Consider the following 27,574-nt stretch of genomic DNA (forward strand, 5'->3'; position numbering starts at 1 on the left):
GGGTCTGTGCCATGGAGCTGATGTGGGACCCCTGGGTGCTGCTGCAGGCCCTGCTCCAGGCAGTGTGCGTGGCTGCAGATAAGAGCATGGGGGCTGCAGAGCTGTCCCCACCCCACCTATCTGCAGGGTGCAAGGGATGGGGCCCTTTGTCCTGCCTGCGTCCCTGCTCAGAACAGGGGGGTCTTGAGGAACCCCCTTTGCCGCAGGGAGAGCACTGGAGCAAAGCCCCCCCATGGCTGCTGTCACTGCTCCCGTGTGCAGGAAGGACAGGGACCCCCTGAGCCACCCCAATGTCCCTCAGCACAGGGTGCGTGAGGCTGGGACATGGGGGTAGCACAAAGTGGTGCCACCAGGGAAGGCTGCATCAGCCCTGCTCCAAACCCTGGTTGTGGGGTGCCCCCACAGTGACCAGCTCCCGGGTTGATCAAGGTGATGCTGTGGAGCTCATCACCACCTTCATCCATATGGGAGCAGGACAAGGCTCTACCCCCCCCAACAGCAGCCCCAGGCATGGGGCAAGGAGCCCATGGGGACCTTATGGAGACCACAAGGCCATGGGGGCTGTGGAGCAGCATGAGCTGGGACCTAACTTCCATGCCCCCCCTCATCCCAGTGGGACACCCATTCACTCCAGCCCCCGGGCAGCCCCACACCGCAGTGGGTCAGGCACCAGTGCTGGGGTGATGGGTGCAGGAGGCACAAGCCAGAGCCAAGGGACACGGTGACAAGGCTTTATTATCATCCAGCAGCGAGGGTGGCAGGGACAGAGCCATGCACAGCGCAGGCAGATAGGGCACAACGCCCGGCACACCCACCAGCACCACCACACACATGGGGGGCTGATAACACCGATGGCAGGGAGGGGGACAGGGTGCCACCGGCCCCACAGCACCCACCTGTGACCATAGGTCACTCCTGGCAAAGGGAATGGCCACAAAGGGGCACTGACACGAGGTGGAGGGGACTCGCATCCCTGCGCTCGCCCTATGGCAATGTGAGGGAGCCGGCACCCCACAGTTGGCTTCACACATGGGTTTGGCAATAGCCACACTGAGCACAGCCATGGAAGGGACAGGGGCCAGCGCAGGGCCCTCTATGAGACATAGACAAGGGACAACTCCTTTCCCATTGGCACTCAGGGCAGCAAAGCCACAGGGACTGAGCGAGGTAGGGGCTTCTGCACTGAGAGCCAGCCCTGGCTGCTGGCCCCTGTCCCCACTGCAGTGCCTGGTCCCCAACGTCCCTCTGGGGCAGGAGCTGTGGGGAGCGAGATGTGGGGCTCCTGGGCACAGCCACCACAGTGGTTCCACCTCCCTCTCGGGGCACAGGGTGGCTTTGGCACAGTGCTACCTTTTGGCACTCCTGGTGCTGGGACCTCACCGAGTCTGGCTCAGCCAGGGCTTGGTTGGGCTCTCCCCACTCCAGATCCCAGTGAGGGAAGGCAGCATGGGAATGGGCACTGTGCTCATTGCCACCTCTGGGAAGCCACTGGGACACTCCAAGAGGGAAAGCCACAGGAAGAGGCTATGGGCAGTGCCCAAGGAGGAGGACAGGGAGCCAAGAGGAGATGGGTCCTGGCTGTTCTCTTCCTCCAGCTCCGCATCCCATAGAGCCTCTGCTCCGAGGACAGAGAACAGCAAGGCACTGGGATTGCAACACCAGACAAGCTGCTGGTTGTAGCTGGGGGCTGGATCCAAACCCCAGCCTGGTCCAATACAGGTAACTACAAAATAACCCCCCCCTCCCGTTGGTAATAAAAAGAGCAGCTGATTGGACATGCAACCTTCTGGCCCTACAAAATAAGGCACCAGAGCTTCGAAATGAAACCCTGATTGTCTTTGATATAAAAGGAATTCCCACGTGTTGAAGGCAGTTGATGTCTGAGTGCATTAACAGGGAGTGATCTTCATTAGCTTTGGCTTGGCCAGCCTCATGCCTGGGCTCCGGTGGCTTTCTGGATCAGGGGAATCTGCAGGAGGGGAAAAGAAGCTGTTAGGGCTGGAAGAGGGAGAGGCAGAGAGCTCCCTGCACCCGGGTGAGTCTGGAAGCTTCCAGGCAATTCCCTATGCCCTGGAGAGCTGCAGGTGCTGGTGCATGGCTCACCTTTGTGAGGTCCACACCGGTGAGGGCACGCACGGAGGCAGGGATCTCGGCCAGCAGACGGTTCACCTCCGACATGGTGCTGTTGCTCTCTCCCCCGAGGATAACGATCTCATCCACTTTGGAGAGGGGAGCAGCCACTTTGGCAGCGATCTGGGGAAGCAGGGAATCAACAGAATCCCAAGGGTTGGAAGGGACCTCAAGAGATCATCTGGTCCAACCCCCCTGCAAGAGCAGGGTAACCTGGAGTACATCACACAGGAACTTGTCCAGGCGGGCCTTGAATATCTCCAATGGGGGAGACTCCACAACCCCCCTGGGCAACCTGTTCCAGTGCTCTGTCACTCTCACAGTAAAGAAGTTCTTCCTGATGTTAACGTGGAACCTTCTATGCTCCAGTTTACACCCACTGCCCCTTGTTCTATCACTGGGCATCACTGAAAAAAGCCTAGCTCCATCATTATGACACCCACCCGTTAGGTATTTAAGCACTGATGAGGTCACCCCTCAGTCTCCTCTTCTCCAAGCTGAAGAGACCCAGCTCCCTCAGCTTCTCCTCATAAGGGAGGTGTTCCACTCCCTTCATCATCTTTGTGGCTCTGCACTGGACTCTCTCCAGCAGGTCCCTGTCCTTCTTGAACTGAGGGGCCAAGAACTGGATGCAATATTCCAGATGTGGCCTAACCAAGGCAGAATAGAGGGGGAGAACCTCTCTTGACCTACTAACCACACCCTTTCTAACGCACCCCAGGATGCCATTTGCCCTCTTGGCCACAAGGGCACATTGCTGGCTCATGGTCATCCTCCTACCCACCAGGACCCCCAGGTCCCTTTCCCCTTTGCTACTTTCCAGCAGGTCAGTCCCCAGCCTGGAAGGAGAGGGGCATGAGCAGAGTGAAGGAGCTGCTCAACAGCCTGCTGGGCAAAGCTCCCTGCACACCACAGGAGACCAGGCCCAGGCTGGGATCTCCCTGGAGCAAGGGAACGCTGCTCCCTCCTCACCTCAGGCAGTGCATCCAGCACTAGAGCCAGCTGGGCAGCCTCTCCATACTGCTGCAGAGCTTCAGCTTTCAGCTTCATCCGCTCAGCCTCCGCCATCCCGATGGCCTCGATCACAAAAGCCTCCGCTTCCCCGATCTTCCGGATCTTCTCTGCTTCTGCCTGAGCGAGGAGGACCTGCTTCACCCTGGAGAGGGAAACACAGCCCTCCTGCAGCCCGGATCCCTCCTGCAGCACTGCTCCCCTCCTGCAGCACTGCTCCCCTCCATCCCTCCTGCAGCACTGCTCCCCTCCTGCAGCACTGCTCCCCTCCATCCCTCCTGCAGCGCTGCTCCCCTCCATCCCTCCTGCAGCACTGCTCCCCTCCATCCCTCCTGCAGCGCTGCTCCCCTCCATCCCTCCTGCAGCGCTGCTCCCCTCCATCCCTCCTGCAGCGCTGCTCCCCTCCATCCCTCCTGCAGCGCTGCTCCCCTCCATCCCTCCTGCAGCGCTGCTCCCTCCGTCCCTCCTGCAGCGCTGCTCCCCTCCATCCCTCCTGCAGCGCTGCTCCTCTCCATCCCTCCTGCAGCGCTGCTCCCCTCCATCCCTCCTGCAGCGCTGCTCCCCTCCATCCCTCCTGCAGCCTGGATCCCCTCCATCCCTCCTGCAGCGCTGCTCCCCTCCGTCCCTCCTGCAGCGCTGCTCCCCTCCATCCCTCCTGCAGCGCTGCTCCCCTCCATCCCTCCTGCAGCGCTGCTCCCTCCGTCCCTCCTGCAGCGCTGCTCCCTCCATCCCTCCTGCAGCGCTGCTCCCCTCCATCCCTCCTGCAGCGCTGCTCCCCCTCCTGCAGCGCTGCTCCCTCATCCCTCCTGCAGCGCTCCCCTCACCTCCTGCAGCGTGCTCCTTCCATCCCTCCTCAGCGCTGTCCCCCACCCTCCTGCGCTGCTCCTCCATCCCTCCTGCAGCCTGGATCCCTCATCCCTCCTGCAGCGCTGCTCCCCTCCGTCCCTCCTGCAGCGCTGCTCCCCTCCATCCCTTGCAGCGCTGCTCCCTCCATCCCTCCTGCAGCGCTGCTCCTCTCCATCCCTCCTGCAGCGCTCTCCCTCCATCCCTCCTGCAGCCTGCTCCCCTCCTCTGCAGCGCTGCTCCCCTCCATCCCTCCTGCAGCACTGCTCCCCTCCATCCCTCCTGCAGCGCTGCTCCCCTCCATCCCTCCTGCAGCGCTGCTCCCCTCCATCCCTCCTGCACCCTGGATCCCCTCCATCCCTCCTGCAGCGCTGCTCCCCTCCATCCCTCCTGCAGCGCTGCTCCCCTCCATCCCTCCTGCAGCCCCAGGCTCGGGGCTCACTCACTTCTCGCCCTCGGCGATCTGTTGGATGCGGTAGGCTTCGGCCTCGGCCGGCCGCTTCACGGTGGCAATGAGCTCCTTCTCCATGCGGATGATCTCCTTCTCTTCCACATCGATCTGCTTCTTGCGCTGCACCACCTCGATTTCAATCTCCTCCTGCCGGATCTTCTGCTGCTCCCGAGCGCTCTGGAGCTCGTAGGCGAGCTGGGCCTCTGCAGTCTGCACACAGAGACACGAGAGGGGTCTTGGCCATCCTCTCCTGAGCACAGACCTAAGGGCCCATGGCAAGCACTGAAAGCAGAGAGAGCTCCTGCTGCCAAACCTCAGCCCAGGGGTGACATCCCACTCCTTAGAGCTGCACTTTCCTATGCACTCTTCCATAGCATTTAGAACCATTTAGGCTGGAAAAGACCTTCATGATCATCAAGCCCAACCTTTACTCCAGAACTAGCAAGTTCACCTCTAAACCACGTCATCAATGGCCTCATTGACATGGTTTTTGAACACTTCCAGGGACGGTGATTCTACCACTTCCCTGGGCAACCTGTTCCAATGCCTGATCACCCTCTCTGTGAAGAAAGTTCTCCTAATATCCAATCTAAACATCCCCTGGTGCAGCTTGAGGCCGCTACCTCTTGTGCTATCGCTTGTTACTTGGGAGAAGAGACCAGCCACTTCCTCTCTCCATCCTCCTTTCTGGTAGTTATACAGAGTGATAAATTCTCCCCTGAATCTTTTAATTTCCAGGCTAAGCAACCAGAAGCTTTTGTAATGGATTTGGCAGATATGAAGTGATAAAAGACTTTGACCTTATGGTATTAACAGATACTGTTGCTGTATTAAGAAATCATACTGTTGCTATATTAAGTTACTGAGTCACGCACCAGCTCCAGGTACAGCATGGATGACTCTCCCCATCCTTTCCTCTCCTTGTCCCACCTAACTGTTGTGAACACAACCCAGGTTTCTGTCTTTCAACCTGGATTCCCCACCTCCAGCTCTCCTAACACGTGCAGGAGGAGGAATGTGACAAGGCCCGGAGCTACCAACACCATGGGGAACCAGGCAGGGATGAGCAGTGTGCTGTCAGACACCTCTCACCTTAATGTTGACCTCCTCACTGAAGGCAGCTTTCTGCAACTCAAAAGCCCGTCTGGATTCTGCTATTTTGGTATCTGCCATGAACTTGACATCCAGCATTTCCTTCTTGCACTGTGCCTCCTAAGGGAGGAAACAGAGAGCAGAGCTCAGCTGGAGCAGAAGAGGCTGCTCTAGGGAAGCCCAGCATGGCTCTGGACTCACCCGAATGCCAGCATCTCGCTCAGCCTCTGCCACCCCAATGTCTGCATCCCTCCGGACAGCCGCAGTCTGAGTCTTCCCCAGGGAGCTCAGGTAATCCACTTTATCATAGACATCCTGGAGAGGGGGAGATGAGTCACAACCACTTCAAATGAGTGATTCCATCCTGCTCGCTTCCCCTTGAAGCTCAGAACGATCACTGGTGCGGGTAGGCCAGGGTCAGGAGGAGCCACGTCAGCCTGCTGCCAAATCAAGCAGGGGTGGCAGGGGGAGCTGGGCTCTCCTGACATCTTCCCCCTGTCTCCCTGGCAGCTCGGTTATCAGGGAGCTCTCTCCTCAAGCCGTGTTTTACAGAGGCAGCTGATTTAACTGGGTGCTCTTTGCCATCTGCCTGGATACAGGACACGCAGCGGCGGCTGTCATGGAAACACCCGGAGGGGCTGGAGCCGGCTGTGAGCTGGAGTCTGTCACCTCACTGCAGCAGAGGAGCCAGGGCCAGGCTCTGTTCTGCTGCTCCTACAGCTCTGCCCCATAGCACAGCACCCTACACCTGAGCATACCTTGATGGTGAAGCTCAGGATCTCGATCCCCATGCGACCCACGTCGGGAGCTGCCACCTCCCGCACCAGCTTGGCAAACTGATCCCTGTCCTGGTAGATCTGCTCCACTGTCAGGGTACCTGCAGAGGGGAGGAAAGCAAAGTGCTTTATTTGGACCAGGTAACACACAACAACATGCTCTAAGCTCAGCAGCATCCCTGCTGTCCCTAATCTCCTCAGGCCTGGGCGCTAGGGCGTGCACCAACATCTCAGTGCCACAGCACAGCCACCAGACACGTGTGCCACCCGGATCCCATGGGGACTCAGACATCTCTGGGTGCAGGCACTGCAAACCCATTTATCACAACACCCAGGAGCTGCTGGAGGGGTGGAACGCCCTCAGATGTCCCCTCTGCAGCCAGTATGGGTGCTGGGGTGGCAGCAATACTGCTGGGAGCAGGCAGCAGAGAAAGCTAGTCAAGATGCCTTCAAGAGCATGAGTCCCCTCACACCTAGGATGGAGCGCAGGTGTCCCTCCAGGGTCTGAAGGACCACGTTCTTCACATCCTGCACGTTCTTCCCCAAGAACTGCTCGCAGGCCACAGCCAGGAGCTCCTTCTCGGTCATGATCTTCACCTAGAGAAAGGAGACAAACCCAAAGGGACTGAAGGCTGCTGCTCAAAGAGGCACAGGCACCCAACAGCAGCAGCAGCAGCAGCACCACCACCACCAGGCTGCCCCCCTGCTACTGATGCTCCAAGGGACCATGCTGAGCTGTTTCACCCAGGCCACCAAACCAGCCCCTGCTGCTGGGAACAGCCCTGCTGCAGGCACATGCATGGGGCAGACACCTCTGCAAACCCCACTGCAGCTCAGTGGGGAGAGGTGCTCCCTGCAGCCATCTACCCCACAGCAGCAGCCATGGGGTGATGCTGGGGCAGGTCCCACCAGATGAAAACCCTACCAAAAAAGCCCTGAGCTACTGCACCAACACCAGACCTAGGAGGAGAGGGCTTTCTAGTACTGCCCCTGTCCAAAAGCCATTCTGTTACCTTTCTCTTCCTCCTCCTTCACTAGAATTAACTTTTCTGACCCAGGAAAAGCAGGGAACAAGGAAGGGTCTCACATGCCCAAGAAGCAGCTTGGGAACAGGGGCTCCATTCGGTGTTCCCTGCAAGGAGAGATGAGATGCGATGGCCATAGTGCACTGGTTTGCCCTTCTCATGGCTGGGAGCTCCCAAATGCACTTTGCAGTGACCCCAGTGTGCTATGGCCAGGACCTGGCTGTCCCTCTCTGCATGGTCAATGTGGTAACAAACCCCAGAGGTGGGACACAACTACCCCAGCACTGCTTTCACCTCCCACTCAGAGCCAGAGGTAAAAGCATCCCTAAATCCAGACATCCAGGGTCTCCAGATGGTCATGGGGCTGCTCTTGTAAGGCAAAGTGGGTTAAAAATGAGATGTGTGCTCATGGAGCTCCACAGGACCCAGCTATGAGGAGATACAACCCACCAAAGTGGCAGCTCCCGGTGACCAGGTCCAGTTTGGACACAGGGGTGTCTCTGTGGCAGCACCAGAGAAGGAAGGGGCCGTACCAGCCACACAGCTCTGCTGGGAGCTCTGGGTGCTGAGCAGGTCCCACAGCACCCTCTGATGGAGACATCTGCGCTGGGCAGCGCCTCCTGTCCCATGAGATGCTGCTGGCACCCAGCACAGTGCCCTGCCTGCTACCTGGGATGCCAGCACGGTCCTGGCTCAGGGACCTCCTCAAAGCTGCCCTCTGATGGGTCCACAGCCTATAGACCCCATCCCTGATCTTAACCTGTGAGTCCAAAACGATCCTGCAGCCTAACCTCTGGAGCCAAACAGCAGCACTGCCAGAGAGCAGGATAGCTGGGACCAGCCACCACCTCCTAAGGGAGAACCCCAGGGCCAGGCCATGGCACCCCAAGGCCAGCAGTGTGCACTTCCCACACAAGGGGGCCTTGGGAGAGCTGCACCCAGTGTGGGTCCTGCACAAGGCAGGAGGTTTTTGCAATACCAAACCCAATCAGGCTCAGCAGCAAGGTTTATGGTGTGCACGTGCCAGCAATTCCACCTCTCCAAAGACTCCCCATCCTTTGTGAACTGCAGATAGGATGGAGCAGGGGGTTGGTTAAGAGAGTCCCTGGGGTGCTTAACAGGAACAAGAACCATTCAGGCTCTGAATAAAGCCTGCACCAGAGAGCCCTGGGCAGCCTGAAGGAGCTGGGCTGAATATAGATGTCAACCCACAAAGCCAAAGGTTGCACAAAAGGAGCCAGAGTTGAGCAATCTGTGCTCAGCTCGTTGCCTATTTCAGACAGGGGGGCTGCTTCAAACGTCATTCACATCAGGAAGAGTGGAGCTGGCAGGAAATCAGAGAGCTTCCATAAAGCAGTCCCATGGGGATGGATAGTGATGCACCCAGCTCCAGGCAGCTGCAGCCACAGCGAGGGCTGGCCAGGGATAATCCAGCTGGCTTGAGGCTTAGGAATGGGATATGAAGCCCAATGTGGCTTAAGGCAGCAGCACCGCAAGCACTCACCCAACACAAGAAGGAAGCTACTGGTGTGTCCTCATTACACCAAGACAAGGACAGCATCCTTACGCACATTAAGCCCTTTGTTAATACAGCAACCACTTTTAAAGGTGGTAAAGGTCTCTAGGAATCATTTCTTGGCTTTGTTCCTTTCCTGCACAAGCCCTTAAAAGAAAAAAGGTTTACTTCAAAAGTACTGCAGAATCAAGGTAACCTCTGCCATGCACAGCCATAACTGCCTCAAACCTGCTTTCAGCAGGGCAAATCCTTGCAGCTCCCAAGCCTAAACCTTTAATAGTAATTGAGAGTGAAAGAAATGAACAGTGAGAAGAGAGAATAACATCACTGAGATGGATTGGGAGCTGCAGTTTTAAATCAAGGCACGCAGTGATCCAGCCTTCTGTCACCATGTATCAGCCTAGACCATTCTGTAGGCAATGGAAGGATGTCCCCAAACTGGGTCAAAAAGGGATGCTGGCTTCAGAGAAATACCTTTTCCAAATAGAGAAGGAAAAGTCTACACATTTATGAGATGTGTGTGAGGGGGAACATGGGTGCAGGCATTTTGCCAACCATGCAAAGACTGCTGTGGTTATGTGACATAAATATGGATATGGGATATATATATGGATATAAAGAACTGAAAACAAAACCAGGATGCTGATTCACATCACTGGAGCCAGGATGAGGCCAAGATGCTGGCTCCTGTGCATGTAGCTGCTCCCCAAGGGTGAGCCACGGTCCTGCCCAGCCCTTCTGCTGTGTGTGAGAACCCAGAATCCACCCCTGGCTGGATCCCATCCTCCCTTACACAGACACAGCCCCACTGCAACGTCAGGGCAGAGCAAACCCATGAACCTGGGCTGGAATGCACTGGGTGGAGTGTGTCAAGTGCTTGGTCTTAAAAGGGCTGCAGCACCCACAGTGCTCTCCCTTGGGGGGGCTTCAGATGCACATGGGACATCACTGCATCACTCAGCAGCTCCACTGCTCTCTTCAGGGAACGTGGCAGTCACCTCTCATGCAACAACAGACCTGGACATGCCTCGGATACCCAGTGCCCACAGCCTTGTGTGCACTGAGAACCACTCTCTTGGGTTTCTACAGCCAGCATGAGCTGTCAGGAGCAATTCTCAATCAAAGCATCCAATTGCCTATTTGGGGAGTCAGGCTCTGTCAAAAGCTAACGTTTTCCTGACAGCATCCTCCCTAAGGCAGGACCTGGACACAAGACCCTGCATGAGGACTTAGCTCAGAGTCTAAGGAACTTAGGTGTTTGTGTGCTATCACAGGCAGCAAGAGCTGGTTTCCACATAGGAAGAAGGCTTGAGAGAATCAAAATTCAACTAAAGCCAGCAATTTGACACACAAATTTTAGTGCCTGGAGGGATTAAACTCTTTTTTAAGCTTTAACTCACCGTGAAGAATTACAAGGTCCACATACTAATAATAATAATCCAAAGCAACAAAATGCTCAATACTACCTCAGGAGTGAGTGGCTCAGTCCTGCAGGCTCACACACAGCTCCACGGGCACCACAGTACATGAGCATTTCACACACAGGTCAAGCCACCCCCAGACAGCTCATTTGCCACGTGGACAAATGAGACACAGGGAAAAGAGGAATGATTTTGGGGAAGAGGAGGAGAGATCACAACCCCCTTCCCAACATGGGATGTGTCTGAACCAACAAGGACAGCGTGTACAAGGTTCCAGAGCAGTTGGCTTCTGTTCCTGGACACCAGCCACCTCTTAAGGAGGCAAACAAGATGTGCTTTAGAGACATGCATTCCTGAAATGATGTTTGGAGTTACTGTACCTGTGCCACACCTGTGACAGTTAAAGCTACCCCCTCCGCCGTCTCTACGTCCTCACACCTGGGCTGTAACGTCATTATCTCTAGGGAAATCCTGCCAAAAAACGTAAGATATTTGCACGTTTCCACGTTACACACACTCAGCTCTTCCCTTTGCACCTCCTGCCCCGGGCGACTCGCTGCACTCATCACAGGTAATGTAAGACAGGCCCAGAAGGCAGCCGAGAGGCTCCATCTGTGACTGGAGACAGACACTGGTCAAGAAATAGATTTGCAGGCAATGCTTAAAGGCAATTCATGAGCAGAGGAAGGCTGGGAGCCAGGCTAGAAGTGATACCATGACCCTTCCCCTTCTGCTGGGCTACAAGGAGACCAGAAGCTGGCAGCTTTGGGACCACAAAGGGCCTCCCACCAGAGGCTGAGCTGCCCCGGTGCTCTCGCTGGCTGCTGTCACTGGTTTAAAAGCACAGCATGGACCTGGGGTGCTCCTGCCCCATGGAGCCCAGGGCATGGCAAAACCTTTGCCCTCACTGAGTGAGCATTAACACAGACCTACCTCCTGCTCTGGTTTACCTCTCCTGATATTATTCCCGTGTCCCGTGATCCAAAGGCAGACAGAAGTGAGTCTCCAGCTCTTTAGAGCCGTCCCTATGTAGTATCAGGCATCATAGAATCATGGAATGGTTTGGGGCTGAAGAACCTTTAAAGCTCATCCAGTTCCAGCTCCCCTTCTATGAGCAAGGACACCTTCCACCAGACCAGGCTGCACATCTTGCAGCTCCAGAGCTTTCTCAGTCACTCGAGCTCAAGTTACTTTAGCCAGACCTGGCAATCTGCAGGTCATGGTTTGGTGAAACAAGAGACATGCTGCTTGGCCATGGCAGGAAGCAAAGCCTGGCTCTCCCATCAACCCTAACAAGCCGGGAAGGGATCGGGAGTCAGGACAAGGAGCCACAGGGCAGAGAACTTATATCAGTGAACATGAGGTCAAACCTCTGAACCATGAAGGGGCTGCACTGGGCTGCTGTGTGCACACAGAGTCGCTGCAGGATTGGCTGCAGGTGCTGAAATCTATCTCTGCAAGTTCATACCTGCCTTGGTCACTGTCCTAATGAAACTGGCACACAAGCTGGGAGCTGATAAAGCAGATCCCACTGTCCAGGATGCACAAAGGCATTTTCTGCATTCACAGCTTTAATCAGCTAGTGCAGGATTTTAGCCTTCTGAACACCTAACCTATACTTTGAGTTTAACTGACTGTGCTGCTTGCTAGCCAGCAAGTCACAGGGATGCTTGGTAATGACTGTTACACCAGTTCCTAACTGCTCACAGTGTAAACGTCAGTCCTGTGTGCTGCAACTCATCCAAGGTCTCTATGCTGTACTTTCAAACGTGACAATATCCAACCCAGGCACTGTCTCCGTGTAGAGGGAGAAGGGCTGAGTGGAAACCCATATGCAAAACTGCAGAGCCAGGTACAGTTGTCATTTGCCCATATGTGTACAGGACTCCCTTTGAAATGGCACAAAACCTGTCCAGAACCCAATCTGGCCTGCTTGTGGCTCCACACAAAAGCAATGCCCTTCTGCTCTCCACCAAGCACGCAGTGGAAGCAGTGCTGTCAAGTGAAGGGTTCCAGCTGGGGTGAATGTCTGCAGCATCATCAGAAGGAGCCAGTTCAGCAATGCTGGATTTGGGACTTGCCCAGTGTGCATCTGTCTGCATTACCTATAAGCTGTGGAGTGCGCCTCAGGGCAAGTGCCAGAGGAGGGGAAGGAGAGGAGGGTATTGAGATTTCAACTGTCCCATTAGAAAACCATTAGTTTCTATGTTATCCTGCTGCTGCTGCTGCTGTTGCTGCTGCTCAGAACAGAGGGATAAAGTCAGACACAGTGTTAGGAAGCTGGTGGATTATTACCTGTGCAACCCCTGTTACGTACAGTGGGACCCCCTCCGACGTCTCAATATTCTCACAGCGACAGAGGATGGTCATAACCTCCAAAGACAGTCTGAGCAGCGAGGAATAAGGGTAGGACAGCAAATACACAAAGCAGTTATCAGAGAGTAAGACACTCATTGCAAAGGACAAGATGAGACTTTCAGGTTTCAGCTTCTCCCTGGTCAGTCTGCCTTTCTCCCATCTGTTTCTCCCAGGGCTCCATAACATGGGGCCAGAGCAGCTCCCTTCATCACAGCTTCTTTTGGTGAGGATGAAAGGGTTCATCTCAACCCTGTGTGCCACGAGTCACTGCAGATGAAACTGAACCACGTATCCCACCTGGACTGACATCCTGCAGGAATCCTCTGCTGGAAGCAATCTTTACACACAGAACATTCCTTTCTGTGATGATTCACATGCTTCTATGCCAACATTTAAGAGGGGACAGGAAAGTTTTAAATGCTAAGGGCCTGGCTACCCACCTCTGGCTCAAGCATTGATGAGAGGGGGTGCTTCCAAATGCTGCCCTGAGAGGATGAATAACACCACTTGGCTCCCCCAAAGGCATGCAAGACCATGCTGCCTCCCTCTCTGCTTTTATTCCTGACCCTTAAACAAGGACAGGACTTTTCCTTTCCTTTCTTTCCCCAGTCCTCAAGGTTGCAGCAGGATAAGAGCCCAGCACCCTGCCAGCTCTAACTGTTCCTTTTGTTCCCAGGTTAGTGCTACCTGGCGGGATGCCGCTGACAGGAACACAATAGCTGCTGCCTCTCTTGCTTTCAGCACTGGCAGCCCCAGAAAAGATGCCCTAATTTCAGGGGAGGAAATGTGCCTCTCTCTTCATGTTAATGCAGCAGGCTCCATCTGTGGCACAGCTCGTTTGGGAAAGGTTCTGTTTTCCAAAGGAGAATTAAGCCCCACATCCCATGGTGTGAATCAGAGGATAGGTTTTAAAGTCAAAGATTTGTTTGGGTGCTGGAATTGCTGCCAAGAGCCCCGTTTGCTAAATAATGCACAGACCTCTATCATATGACAGCTCACTCCTGGCAAGCAGCTCTTGGCCCTGCACTCTGCTTAACTTAATAAGTGAGCCTCCTGAATACATCTGTTATGTCCTGCACATGGCAGGTCAAGGTCCTGCACTGTCCTCTGCGCTTCTCACACTAGAGGAGGAGCTAGAACCACTCATTTAAATCAATGGCTCTACCATGAGATACCTCACAAAAGTTTGGGAATGAAGCTTGTCCAGATCAAATGGAATTATTAAGGACTGAACCCACAGGCTGGGCCTTTCCTTCCCCTCCTGCCTCATATGAGCATGGCTGGAGAGCCCAGGCTAAAACGTGTGGTGTTAGCTGAGACCTCTTCATGTTCTCATAGCAACCCTGAGTATGAGCAGTCTGGAGAGGACCTGGGAGCTGTCACCAGTCAGTGCCAGCAACATCCAGGACCCCTTTGCACAAGGCAAAGCTGCCTGCTTTGAGGTGAAGAGCAGCTACAGCAGTGTATCGTCTGCAGAGCAAGGGCAGAACGTGCTCACTTAGTCTGCTGGTGCCAACATGTGAACAGGGAGAAGAGGTGGCAAGATCAGGCAGTAAGGGTTAACTCTGACCATCACTCAGTGCAAAACCCAAAAGTCCCAACATTATCCTTTTCCCTGCTATGTTTTTTTACACAGATGGGGGAAACCTGCACCAGTGAGCATGGGGAAGGTGTTGAGAGCAACACTCCCACAGATCCTAAAGACAAAGAGCTGTATTAGCAGGAAAGCAGCATTATCAAAGCGTATTAGTTCAGAGACCAGTGCAGGAAGAAGCAGCAAGCAAAATCCATCACTGAGGAAAGGCAGAGAAAGGAAATCCCATGGTTTTAATCAGGAACACACTCTGCTCCCAAGGTGAGAGCAGTCAGCACATGGCTAGGAACAGAGCGTGGAGGAGCAGGAGGGGGCACTGGGCACTGCATGATACAAGCTCTGGTGAGCTGAGGGATGAGCCAGCCCAGTGCTTTGCTGCCCAGCACCTCTGTGAGAGCCTGGGGCACAGCAGAGGAAGCAGGGTTCCTGCCTTCCTCAGCACCAGCACAGCATGGAACACACTGACCAGCCAGGCTGCAGCCCTCTCAGCTTGGTGGAGTTTCTGTCAGTAAACAACTGTGTTTGAGGAGAGGTCCCATGTTCCTAAAGATACTGCTGACTGCCCCACTGGGATGGCTTTGTCGAATTCCTACTCCAAAACCACGAAGAAAAGGGGGGTCCTTACCTTTGGGTGTCAGTGATGCACCACCAAGCCCAGGCCCAGCCTCCGTACACGTACTGCTTGACATCAGAGCCACAACAGCCACCTGCAGCACAGCAGAGATGCAGGGATTACACACACAAACCTGAGTCATGAGCACAACCTCATAACAAGCCTGCCCAGCCTTGGGGTGATGGAGAAAGGGCATCCTGGTTGGGGGGGGTGTCATTGGTTCCTCCAGCCCCTTGGAGCACAGGAAGCACCAGTGCTGCCAAGGTGATCCAGACAAATCCAAGCATGCCTGCAGGACCTGGTGAATAATGAACACAGAAAACTCTTTCCAAGATCCACAGCAGGCCTGGAACACCCTTTGGTCAGCCATAATGCAGCTGGTTACTGGGAACAAAACCCTCTTCCTCACCCCCATGGGCCTCACCCAGCAGTTTTCCAAAGGCAACCTGTGTGTTTTAGAGTTGCCTTGTGAAAGTGGGAAACAGTGTTTGTGATAATCCAGTGTGAAATAACATACAAAGAGTGACTGCGTTTCAAACCAGGAGTTTATTTAAGTTGTTTTTTAGCAGTTTAAGCACTTGTAGCAAAGACAGCTCATGCTTCAGTATTTTTAACCGAGATGCACCAGCTCTGTTATGGAAAGCCATGTAGGAAATCCATCCCCTTTCCCTCACACCCTTTAATCCACCCAAAAGCTAGCAGGTCACTGTTGGAGGAGGGACAAACCTTGGAGCTCCCCCAAAACATCTCCTAGTTTGGGCTCATGCAATACTACAGTGCCTGAAGCTGTGATGGCCCATCACAGAGCTGGCTCTGCCCAGATTTAGGTCAGCTTCCAGAACTCCTTTGATGCATTTAAGGTTTGACCCCAGTGAAGCCAGAAGATTCTCACATCTTTGATCCAAGGAATGAGACCCCTGCTACCTTTCAAGGAGCCATGACCAGCCCCAGGTTTAATGCTTGGCAAGAGAGGAGCTCTGCAGCTCCCTGGCTTGGACCAGGGCTGTGAGCTGCCTGCTCCCAGGCAGATGAACCCAGCAGTCCCTCCCTAGCCTGTCATCCATAATCATACTCATTACAGCAACACCCTAGGGCCTCAGCAAGGCCAGCACTGCACCAACAGAGCAGCAGCTTCAGCCCTGGGGGATGTATCTACACAGGCAAGACAGAGCCAGAGCTGGCCCACAGGGCAACAGCACGGCTGGAACACTGTGGGAGGGGAAAGGGAGAACTATGAGACCAGCAGACAGCTCTTTCAAGAGAGATGACATGCTATGTTTGCTGCAATAGGTCAAAACGAAGCAGCAAAGCAGCACACATCCAAGCCAGTGTGCTGGCAATGCTCTCTGGACCACAGGAGGGGCCTTCTGTCTGTCCCATCCTAAAGTGTTTGGCCATCTTCTGCTCTCAGCTAAAGGTACCACCTGCTTCACTGGCCTCCATGCAGTGGTTGATAAACCATAAGCAACAGTCTCGTCTCCAGTTCTTCACCTTCCAATATCAGTAGCAAGTAAACACAAACAGGAGATGGGTTTACACACTTCTGTGCTCCACAGCCCTGAGGACCATCCTCCTGCCACCTCCAAGACAGCCTCTTGATAACTTCTTCAACCTCTGGATAGCTTCTTCCTGTAGCTGGAAGGCTGTTTCAGCCAGGCAAGCACTTACAGAGGCTGATGATACAATATCCCGCAGCATTTCAACTGCAACACCTCTTAACTTTTCCTGGAGGACGTCAGCCCGGTTAGCTCAGCCTTTTAGCCAGGCCCTTGTTTTCCAAGAACAGGAAGGGAGGTGCTCCTGGCAGCTGGGAAAAGCAGCTCCACATGGAAAGGTATTTTATTTCAGAAGCTCTATGTGGCCTTTACCAAACCTCTGGTAATTGCTTCATAATAATGTTCTGAGCAAACCCTGCACCCTCAACCCACTGCTCACGAGAACATTCCTCTCCACACAGATGTTTCTTCTCTTCCGCAGGAAATACCTTTGGCATCACACCCAAAGCGAGCCCCACGTTTGCTTCCTAACGCTGCTCCACAGCACAGTTTACTAAGCTACATTATATGTCAAAAAGTGTTCAAAGCATAAGGAAAAGAGGGAAAATCAAGCCCTTAAACAGGAGCAGGATGCCAGCTGGTTGCTTTCATGCAGGCTGGACGTCTGAGCGCAGCAGAGCTCTGTCCTGGTAACACAAGTCAGATGAGCCGAACACTCTCATTTTCCATTGCAGTCCCGCAGTCTCTTTCCCAAGTCTCAAAGAGCAAGTGAAAAAGGAACCAACAAAGCGAAATCTTTGCAAGGCTAAAGAATAACCCCTCTTGCACAATGAGATTTGGCAGAGAAACTGCCTTTTCCAGCTATAATACACCCACTGTTCCAGCAGCCCGGGTCTCACAGTCGCTTGGCCATCGCTTCCACAAGCATCCACTGCCTCTTCCGGGGCAGTGTGCAGCAGCCAGGCACACTACAGACACAGGATTCATCACCAGGAAGCTGCCATCCAGCCTGGCCTCTTCCCAAATGAAGGGGTCCCATGTTCAAGGAAGGATTCCCAGAGGCAGGAGAAAGCACGTTGTCTGTTTGGGTTTGGTGGGGTTTTGTAATGAGGTGAGATTCATCGCTTGGGAGTTTGGAGATAAATGGAGCTCTCAGCAGACGCAGGAAGCTGCTGCCCTGATGGATGGCAGCGAGGAAGAACAGCAGCCCCAGCAGGGATACAGGGCACAAAACAGCAAAGCTGGGACAATGGGAGGTTGGGAACAAACTCAGTGTTGTTTGCTCTCCCAAGGTAACTGGAGGCAATGAGCTTGTATTCTGGCAGGAAGTGGTGATGTTCAGAAATCAGGTCATGGTAAGCAGGCTGCTATGATAGCTTGATAATGACATTCCTTTCCTGAGACTGCAAACAAGAACAAAGCAGACACCATCACCCTCACCTGCACAGGCAGAGCTGTCATCTCCACACCTTGGTTCAGGGCAATCTGTGCTGGAGCCTCCTCCTCCAGGAGGACCCATCACCGAAACAGGGAATAAACAGCTCGGTCCAGTGGGACAGAAGCCAGGTTTGTAGAGAAATGGCCCCATGTCATGGGGTGCTAATAAACGAGTGCAGAAAGACAAGGGGGACAATGATAACTGAAACCAGTTACTGACAAAAGGCACAATGGAGATGAGAGAAAAAGGCAAAGGCATAAAGAACATCATGTAATAAAGCAGGGTCTTGACTAAAGCCAGTCTGGTTCTTAGGCCCTGCTGTGCATAGAAATGAGGTTTTGTCCACATGCAGAAATGGGACAAGGTTAACAGAAATTAATTTAAGAGAGTGCAGGGTTCTGAGTTGAATCCATAAAATCCTTGGATGGTCACTACAGTAGATGAAACAGATGCTGGCTAGCTCGCTTTGGATGTGATCTATATCAAAATGAATGCTTAAAGGCTGGAAGTATCAATGCTCAGAGCGAGTTTAAAGACACACATTTAGTTTAATTCATCTTGTAAACAGAAACTCACAGAAGACAAACCACAATGAAGTTACACAACAAAACCACAGAGATACTACCCCAGGATTCCAAAGGGGAAGCTCCGAAGCTATTCTGTCCACTTCCTGCTTTCTGATGAGCCATCTGTAAGTCTTGGACATTTAACAGTTGCCTGACAAGGGAAACCTTGAGCCCCACTACCTGCAAAAAGCTGAAGACCTACCTCCAGAGGAGAAACTACCTCCCCATATGTCACGTTTTGAGCACCAGCATTCTTGTGCTACAGACTTGAAACAAGCTGTGATGCTGCACTCTGGGCAGCAGCCACTGAGCATCACAAGCAGCAAGAAATCAACCATGCAGGTGAAGATTCTTGGCCAGCCAAATGAAGAACCTACATGCAGGAGCACTCAAACCTGGCAATGAGTGCCACTAGAAGTTTCCTGCATGGCTTGCCTGATGGGAGAGGTAGAAGGCCTCAGGCTCAACCCTCACATGGCTCTTGCTGCTCACCACATCTTTCTGCAGGACACAGCCTGGACTTTCTCCTTCCATTTTCTTGCTATCGACTGTTCTCACCCAAGTGTTGTTCTCTGCACTTCTCCTTGTTGAACTGTATCATATTTCTTCCAGGCCATTCCATCTCTCTGTTGAGTTTGTTTTGATTCTAATCCAGGTCTTCAAAGGTCTCAAATCCATTCCTAGCTCAGTACTGTCTGCAAATTCAATAAGCACATTCTCAATTCCATTATCCAAGCCAAAACAAGGAATGTACTTGATAAACCCTTTCAGCTGAACAGTGAGGCACTGTCAAGTTCCCTGGCAACCCTTTTCAGGCAGTTTCATATTAGTTTTATAGGATCTGAGAAACCAGTTCCTCCTTGCACTGTAGATCTCTCACAGGATGGCTTGCAGAGCCTCAAGAAACCTTTATTTTCAGGCTTTCAACTTAACAGAAATGCCATGAAAAAGGCACAGTGACACTGGTTCCAAATCAGGACCAGCTCTTGTGGGGAAAAGGGATGCACTAACAGGATGCAAGAGCTTAGAGCAGCTCTGGAAGGGTTAAACCACCCCTGGCTGCTGGGGTGTAACAGGAAGTGTTTACACAAGAAAGGAATTAACTGCTAGCTCTCTTTTACTTTGACAGAGATCAAGGAGCCTCAAAGGGTGATGCAGGAAAGCAGAGTTTGAGGCTGGGCTGTAGTTTGCAAGCTGGATTCTGAGCAATCACATGAAACAGGCTTTAGTAAAGGCAAGGTGCACGTCAGAGGCTTCTCCCCATCCCCTGGAGCACTAACCCACCTGATGAGGAAGTCAGATTAGCTGGACATGGCTCATGCTCAGCAAATACAAGGAATTGTTTTCTTGGAGGCATTTACAAGCAGTGCACTTGTTTCAGTGCTCTCCCAGGAAATAAAGCCAGGCTGACTGGGCAATTCCCCTGTACTTTCTTCCTCCTTTCATACCCTGAACTAATGCTGAAAGAGCAGTTTGTTCTGACCTGGAAATACGGGTGCCAACCTTCCCCTATCACCTGTCTCCAAGGGCTCACTCCAAGCTCCTCTGGCTGCTGGGCCATTGCTGTGTGGTGCTGCCCCGCAATCCCAGCTGTAGAGATCCAGAACATATTATTTACTTATGGTGACTGTAAGATGAACGTGGCCATTACAAATTACATCTCCTTACAATGAGACTGCAGAAAGATCCTAGCATTGTATTTCCTAATTAGCAGATTGATCCTTAGCCACAAAAGCTGCATTCAGCCAGAGTGCAACCCAAACCCAGCATTATGCATCCAACAAAACCTACTTAGCTGCTGGGAACATTCTGGTATCAGGATGAACAGGTACTTTATGTATTGCCCTGAAAACTTGACTGGCTCTTGGAAGACTCGGTGATGCCAAAGCCTCCTCAGAACTTGCACCAAAGCTTGATAGCAAAGTTAGGCCCTCATTTTGGAGATGCCACCATTGCCTCTGTAGGGTATGTGATGCACTCTCACAAAGCCTGGGCTCTACATTTCATGGACAGATTGGCCAAGAGTGCAGTTCTTCGAAGGAGATCAATACTGTTCAATACTGTTCAACAAGAGTGCCATTAAGAGTGCTGACCTGTGCCTGGGAAGCAGCTTCCCAAACAAGGCTGTGAAGCTCCTGCACACACAGACATTCCCCAGGCACGGCTGGCTGCTCCTGGAGCACTGGAGGAATTGGAGTGTCTTACAAGAGAGTGAACACCATTCCCTGGAAACCCCCACGTGCCACCCCAAACTTCAAGAGGCACAGGCTGGATTTGCAATAAGGAAACTTCCCAATGAGCTTCACGATTTGGAGGTGCCTTCCTACAAAGTCCTTCATGTAACATTCATATGGCAATTTGAGACTTTGAGCCAAAAGCCTGTTTTTAATATTATTTGCTGTTGGTTTATTCTCACCTTCCCCTTCTCTCCAAGGATCCAACCTAATAGCATGCAAGCAAATGCTGCCTCCGCCCCCCCCCTTCCTCTCTGCTTTACCCTGGAGGGACAGGGCTGAAGTTCCTGGAACTACAACTGCTTGTAGTTACACGCCTCCCACTAATGCCTTGGCATTCACTGTGCAAGCAGGGAGCAGCTGCAGGCCCTGCAGAGCTCCCACAACCTCTCAGGCTGCCCCTGAAGCTCTCAGGAGACAGCAAGCGCTCACAGACCAAGTTGGGCAGCAGCAGCAGAGGAAAACCACGGGTGGTGGCAGCACAGAACCCAGTTCTGACCTAAGGAGCCTGGCACGATTTACGCTTCCTTCCCAGAATGTGGTTGTACATCGAGGAGTGTCCCCGGCTGTGGGAAAGCCTAAGGCTTGGGACTGCGAGCAGATGCCACAGATTCCTGCTGGCTCACCCTGCAAGCTGGGTTTTGTACGCTTCAGAGCTGAACAGATGCAAAACCCCAGCTTTTTAAAGGCTGAAAGGCATCCTGGCACACCTGGAGCACGGCTTCCCGAGTCCTCCCATCTCCAGACATGGCATCTCTCCAAGCAGCACTGGTTCCAATGGGGGTCTCGCTGGAGGGAAGTGCAGCACCAGCTCTAGATCCCAGCTGGGAACTGCAGAGACGTGCAGAAGACCAGGGAAAGCACAAGGAATACTGCTGCTCCGGTTTGTAACCCCTTCGAAGCAGCAGCCACAGCGAGCATCGCTGTTCCCAAAACCACAGCCTGCTGCTGGCTTCTCCCCAGTGATTCCCGGAACAGGTTTGTTATCCAAGAGAAATGGAATGATAACAGAGCAGCCAGAAGCAAGGGCCACAGCCCGCTGGAGGCTTTGGCTTCAACACCACAACAACATAGAGCTGTGATGGTAGCACAGCCTTGACCTTCACATCCATTGCCCCCCTCACCCCAGGGAAGGTTAGGTCTGAGTATCACAGCTCCTGCCACAAAACTAGTTGAGTGTTGACAGAAAGGATGTACATGAGGACACTAGAATTGACCAACATCTGTAATCTAACCTGGTTATTACCTTGCACTTGACCCAAGCCTGTGATAACGAGTGAAGTACCCATGCAAGCTGTTGCATCTCCTAACGGTCGTTAAGTCCTGTCTGCACACAGATGCTGCACCAAAGCGCAGCCTGGAGTATTGAAGCAGCCACAGGTTGAGCCAGATTTCACTACGGGTTCAATTTAATCCTAACGTAAGCAACCAGCTCACCTGCTGATAACATTACACGCGTGTGACAGGCATCAACTGTGCCCGTTGTCAGCACCAGTAAGGAAGCGGCAGCGGGACACGATGGAGACGGGCACCGGCGCTGCCCTGAGCTGCTCCCTCAGCCCCAGCGGGATGCTCACACCCGGCTCCGCTTCCCGGCAAAGCCGAGCCGCCCCCGGGAGCAGGGGAGGCTCCCGGTGACCCAAGCCAAAGGCTGCTCTGCTGGCAGGGTCCCAGAGCCCGGCAGCCCTGCGGGTGCCTCTGCCTGACATCACCCGAGCTCAGCAGCAGCAGCAGCAGCAGCAGCACCGGGGTGTGCCGCCGGCACCGCAACTGCGCTCCGGGGACGCGGACACCCGCAGCACCCCAGTGCGCACCCCAGTGGGACAGCCCGGAGCCCCCTCAGGACAGGGACCCCCCCAGTGCCCCATCAGGGAAGGGTTTCCCCACGCAACTCCTTCAGGGAGCCCCTCTCAGGTCACGGGGGCCCTGCACCAGGCACCCCCAAACACCCCCCAGATCCCACTCCCTCCCACACAGGGACCCCCCGCCATGACAGCGTCACCCCCCAAGCCCCCCCCATCACGCCTCCTCCTCAGTGCCCCAAAGCGTCCTCAGCACAGAGACCCCCAACACCCGCTCCCATGACAGGGACCCGTCCTGGGAGACCCCATTACCACAGACCCCGCTCCCCAGTGCCCTCAGGGTCTCCCCTCCCGCCATGATAGGGACCCCACTCCCGGCCGTACCTGACACGACCAGCGCCTCATTGGGCCCCACCGTGTGGCAGTTGCCCATGGCGCCCACCGCCACCTCCTCCTCCTCAGCCGCCCGCTCCCACAACCCGCCGCGCCTCTCGCCACACCCCAGCGCGGCGTATCGCCCCTGCGCGCCGCCATGTTGGGGAGGTGAGCAGCGCCGCTGCCGCCATGTTGGGGAGGTCAGCGCTGCTGTCGCCGCCATGTTGGGGAGGTCGGCGGTGTCGCCGCCATGTTGGGTGCCGTGCGTGTGCGCACTGCGGTGTGTGGTGTGTGGGAGGCAGGGTCTGCACTGCAGCATCATTATAGCAGGGTGTGTGCATTGCGGTGTGATTATAGGTGTGCAAGGCATAGTGTGCACACCACAGCATGACTATAGGTGTGCAAAGCATGGTGTGTGCATTGTGGTGTGATTATAGAATCACAGAACCATAGAATAGTTAGGGTTAGAAAGGACCTTAAGATCATCCAGTTCCAACCCCCTGCCATGGGCAGGGACACCTCACACTAAACACTACAGGTGTGCAAGGCATAGCGTGCGTTGCGGTGTGATTATAGGTGTGCAAGGCATAGCGTGCATTGCGGTGTGATTATAGGTGTGCAAGGCATAGCGTTCATTGCGGTGTGATTATAGGTGTGCAAGGCATAGCGTGCATTGCGGTGTGATTATAGGTGTGCAAGGCATAGCGTGCATTGCAGTGTGATTCTAGGTGTGCAAGGCATAGCGTTCATTGCGGTGTGATTATAGGTGTGCAAGGCATAGCGTGCATTGCAGTGTGATTCTAGGTGTGCAAGGCATAGCGTTCATTGCGGTGTGATTATAGGTGTGCAAGGCATAGCGTGCATTGCGGTGTGATTATAGGTGTGCAAGGCATAGCGTGCGTTGCGGTGTGATTATAGGTGTGCAAGGCATAGCGTGCATTGCAGTGTGATTCTAGGTGTGCAAGGCATAGCGTGCATTGCGGTGTGATTATAGGTGTGCAAGGCATAGCGTGCATTGCGGTGTGATTATAGGTGTGCAAGGCATAGCGTGCATTGCGGTGTGATTATAGGTGTGCAAGGCATAGCGTGCATTGCGGTGTGATTATAGGTGTGCAAGGCATAGCGTGCATTGCGGTGTGATTATAGGTGTGCAAGGCATAGCGTGCATTGCGGTGTGATTATAGGTGTGCAAGGCATAGCGTGCATTGCGGTGTGATTATAGGTGTGCAAGGCATAGCGTGCATTGCGGTGTGATTATAGGTGTGCAAGGCATAGCGTGCATTGCGGTGTGATTATAGGTGTGCAAGGCATAGCGTGCATTGCGGTGTGATTATAGGTGTGCAAGGCATAGCGTGCATTGCGGTGTGATTATAGGTGTGCAAGGCATAGCGTGCATTGCGGTGTGATTATAGGTGTGCAAGGCATAGCGTGCATTGCGGTGTGATTATAGGTGTGCAAGGCATAGCGTGCATTGCAGTGTGATTCTAGGTGTGCAAGGCATAGCGTGCATTGCGGTGTGATTATAGGTGTGCAAGGCATAGCGTGCATTGCGGTGTGATTATAGGTGTGCAAGGCATAGCGTGCATTGCGGTGTGATTATAGGTGTGCAACGCATAGCGTGCATTGCAGTGTGATTCTAGGTGTGCAAGGCATAGCGTGCATTGCGGTGTGATTATAGGTGTGCAAGGCATAGCGTGCATTGCGGTGTGATTATAGGTGTGCAAGGCATAGCGTGCATTGCGGTGTGATTATAGGTGTGCAAGGCATAGCGTGCATTGCGGTGTGATTATAGGTGTGCAAGGCATAGCGTGCATTGCGGTGTGATTATAGGTGTGCAAGGCATAGCGTGCATTGCAGTGTGATTATAGGTGTGCAAGGCATAGCGTGCATTGCGGTGTGATTATAGGTGTGCAAGGCATAGCGTGCATTGCAGTGTGATTATAGGTGTGCAAGGCATAGTGTGCATTGCAGTGTGATTATAGGTGTGTAAGGCATAGCGTGCCCACCACAGCATGACTACGGGTGTGCGAGCCACGGTGTGTGCACTGCAGCGTGATCATAGGTGCATGAACCACAGTGATTACAGGTGTGTACAGCAGGGTGCATGCACTGCAGGCTGTGCAAGGCATGGCACGAGCACCGCAGCACGCCCATGCCATCGTAAGGCATTACCAGAGGTCGCTCTGTTCACCATGGTCACGTTCAGTGCTGAGCTGTGGCAGTGCCACGTAAGGGCCTGTCCCCATCGCCATCACCATCACCATCCCCATGCAGTCCCAGCAGGCGCTGGCTGCTCTCCCGCAGCGCCCGTGCCAGGCGCTCGTCCCCCCCGGGCGGGCAGGGGTCCTGTGGGGCGCAGTCACTGAAGTAGCAGCCGCTGAGGGGCTCGAGGCCGCGCTGCAGGGCGCAGTGCAGTGGTGTCCGTGCGCCCTCGGCCGCGGTGCGGAACAAGAGCCGGGCCAACGGCACCAGGAGCGGCTTCAGCCAGAGCGGAGCGTGCCGGAACAGCCCCGTGTCCACGAACCCTGCGAGGGATGGAGCACACACATCACACCCTGTGCCGTGGGCCCTTTGGATGGGCAGAGCTGATGGGGTGCTGGTGTGTGGTGGAATGGGGCAAGAAGGTGTGTGGGTGCGCTGTGCAAAGGGATGGACCCTGCACAGGGACACAGCACAGAAGGATGCTCCTGCGCAGGGACACACCGTGTGATGGCGTGTTTCATGCCAATGCAAAAGGACACACAAGAGAAAGGGACAACTGTGCACAGGAACACTGTGCAAAGGGGGGGTTCATGGCAAGGAAGTGCTGTGTAAATGGATGCACCATGCAATGGGACACGGCATGCAAAGGGACATACTGTGCAACAGGCCATGCACAGGGCACAGCGTGCAAAGGGATGTTTCATGCCAAGAGCGTGTCATGCAAAGGGACGCACCATGCAAAGATACAGCCATGCAGAGGCATGTTTCATGTAGAGACACAGCCATGCAGAGGCGTGTTTCATGCAAAGGGACACTCCATGCAAAGGCATGTTTCATGTAGAGACACGCTGTGCAAAGGCATGTTTCATGTAGAGACACGCTGTGCAAAGGCATGTTTCATGTAAAGGGACACTCCATGCAAAGGCATGTTTCATGTAAAGGGACACTGTGCAAAGGCATGTTTCATGTAGAGACATGCTGTGCAAAGGCATGTTTCATGTAAAGGGACACTCCATGCAAAGGCATGTTTCATGTAAAGGGACACTCCATGCCATCCTCCATGCAAGGCCTGCTCCATTCGCTGCCATCCTCCACGCAAGGCCTGCTCCATTCACTGCCATCCTCCACGCAAGGCCTGCTCCATTCGCTGCCATCCTCCACGCAAGGCCTGCTCCATTCACTGCCATCCTCCATGCAAGGCCTGCTCCATTCGCTGCCATCCTCCATGCAAGGCCTGCTCCATTCACTGCCATCCTCCATGCAAGGCCTGCTCCATTCACTGCCATCCTCCATGCAAGGCCTGCTCCATTCACTGCCATCCTCCACGCAAGGCCTGCTCCATTCACTGCCATCCTCCACGCAAGGCCTGCTCCATTCACTGCCATCCTCCATGCAAGGCCTGCTCCATTCACTGCCATCCTCCATGCAAGGCCTGCTCCATTCACTGCCATCCTCCATGCAAGGCCTGCTCCATTCACTGCCATCCTCCATGCAAGGCCTGCTCCATTCACTGCCATCCTCCATGCAAGGCCTGCTCCATTCACTGCCATCCTCCACGCAAGGCCTGCTCCATTCGCTGCCATCCTCCATGCAAAGCCCACCCCATGCAAGAACCCCCTGCACAAACCACGCTCCGGGGGACACCCCATGCGAGGATCCCCACATCCCTACCTGGGTGCACCGCATAGCAGGTGACGCCGGTGCCCCGCAGGTGCGCGGCCAGCTCGCGGGCGTGCAGCACGTTGGCCAGCTTGCTGTCGCAGTAGTCCTGGAAGGGACCCAGAGGCCCCGGGGATGGGCTCCCCAAGGCGTCGAGGCGCAGGCGGGCGGCGCGGTGGGCGCTGGAGGCCACGATGACCACGCGGCTCGGGGCGCAGCTCCGCAGGCGCTCCAGCAGCAGCTCCGTGAGCAGGAAGTGCCCCAAGTGGTTCACCTGGAACACCAGGCTGAAGCCATCCTCTGTGGTGCCCCCGGCGCTCACCCCTGATGGGGAGGCAATGGTGGCACATGGTGGGTGCTTTGGGGGTGCTGGAGCAGGGGGGGTTCAAAGGGGGGTCTGTAACTCACCGGCGTTGTTGATGAGGAGGTGCAGGTGGGGTTCTTCACGCAGGAAGGCGCTGGCGAAGGCGCGCACCGAGCGCAGGCTGGCCAGGTCCAGATGCATGAATCGCACATCTGGGTTCCCTGTCTCCTGTGGGTGGGCACAGCATGGCCTGGGGCAGGGCTGGGGCACCACGGGGTGGGGATGGATCCCACCCAGGTTAAGGAGGGCTGCAGGGGGCTGGGGGTGCCAGGGGTGCATGGAGACATCCTATGGGGTTGTCTCTGGGGTGGGCCATGTGCTGTAGGAGTCTCTGAGGGGTGCCCATGTGATGCCCTGGATGTACTCCAGGTTACCCTGCTCTTGAGGGGGATTGGACTAGATGATCTCTTGAGGTCCCTTCCAACCCTTGGGATTCTGTGTGCCAGGGGTGCTCTAAGGTTTTCCTTGGGGTGCCCCTAGGGGTGTTCTGGGGGTGCCCCAGCTCTCACCGTGCGGATGCGCCGGGCCGCGGCCTCCCCGCGCGGGGCGCTGCGCGTCGCCAGCACAACCCGTGCCCCGCAGCGGGCCAGCTCCAGCGCCGTGGCCTC

The 27,574-nt window shown here is 54.5% G+C and overlaps 1 protein-coding gene and 1 long non-coding RNA gene across 8 annotated transcripts; both read right to left on the reverse strand.

Annotated features, from left to right (window-relative positions):
* Nucleotides 1-1,777: 1,777 nt before the first annotated feature.
* On the reverse strand, nt 1,778-27,574 carry FLOT2 (flotillin 2). 7 transcript variants are annotated; one of them, XM_061363473.1, is made up of 13 exons: nt 27,476-27,574; nt 27,011-27,134; nt 26,615-26,926; nt 14,843-14,924; nt 12,561-12,651; nt 6,777-6,900; nt 6,286-6,404; nt 5,729-5,842; nt 5,528-5,647; nt 4,431-4,645; nt 3,103-3,286; nt 2,104-2,253; nt 1,778-1,969 (listed from the first exon to the last, which is right to left on the reverse strand). In XM_061363473.1, exons 2-13 carry the CDS (start codon nt 27,105-27,107, stop codon nt 1,931-1,933), a joined length of 1,647 nt encoding a protein of 548 aa, XP_061219457.1. In that variant the 5' UTR covers nt 27,108-27,134; nt 27,476-27,574; the 3' UTR covers nt 1,778-1,930. The 7 variants fall into 7 exon arrangements, with proteins under 7 accessions (XP_061219457.1, XP_061219463.1, XP_061219459.1 ...); XM_061363479.1 differs by lacking the exons at nt 26,615-26,926; nt 27,011-27,134; nt 27,476-27,574 and adding exons at nt 10,646-10,736; nt 22,751-22,837 and having other exon boundaries at nt 12,583-12,651; XM_061363475.1 differs by lacking the exons at nt 26,615-26,926; nt 27,011-27,134; nt 27,476-27,574 and adding an exon at nt 22,751-22,836.
* Nucleotides 19,932-21,442, reverse strand: LOC133217758 (uncharacterized). The gene is made up of 3 exons (XR_009726953.1): nt 21,275-21,442; nt 20,424-20,530; nt 19,932-20,326 (listed from the first exon to the last, which is right to left on the reverse strand). It is a non-coding gene; the product is annotated as an uncharacterized LOC133217758 (long non-coding RNA).

The sequence above is a fragment of the Neopsephotus bourkii genome, unplaced genomic scaffold, assembly GCF_033783945.1.
Source record: "Neopsephotus bourkii isolate Nb327-2 ecotype Australia unplaced genomic scaffold, CSIRO-AGI_Nbou_v1 NB_1154, whole genome shotgun sequence".
Lineage (NCBI taxonomy): Eukaryota > Metazoa > Chordata > Aves > Psittaciformes > Psittacidae > Neopsephotus > Neopsephotus bourkii.

Coding starts and splice junctions, on each gene's coding strand:
- FLOT2 (XM_061363473.1), bottom strand. CDS start 27,107: ATGCATCTGGACCTGGCCAGCCTGCGCTCGGTGCGCGCCTTCGCCAGC. Junction 5,648..5,728: donor AGCGAGATGCTGGCATTCGG/GTGAGTCCAGAG, acceptor TTCCTCCCTTAG/GAGGCACAGTGCAAGAAGGA. Junction 3,287..4,430: donor CAGATCGCCGAGGGCGAGAA/GTGAGTGAGCCC, acceptor TTCCCTCTCCAG/GGTGAAGCAGGTCCTCCTCG.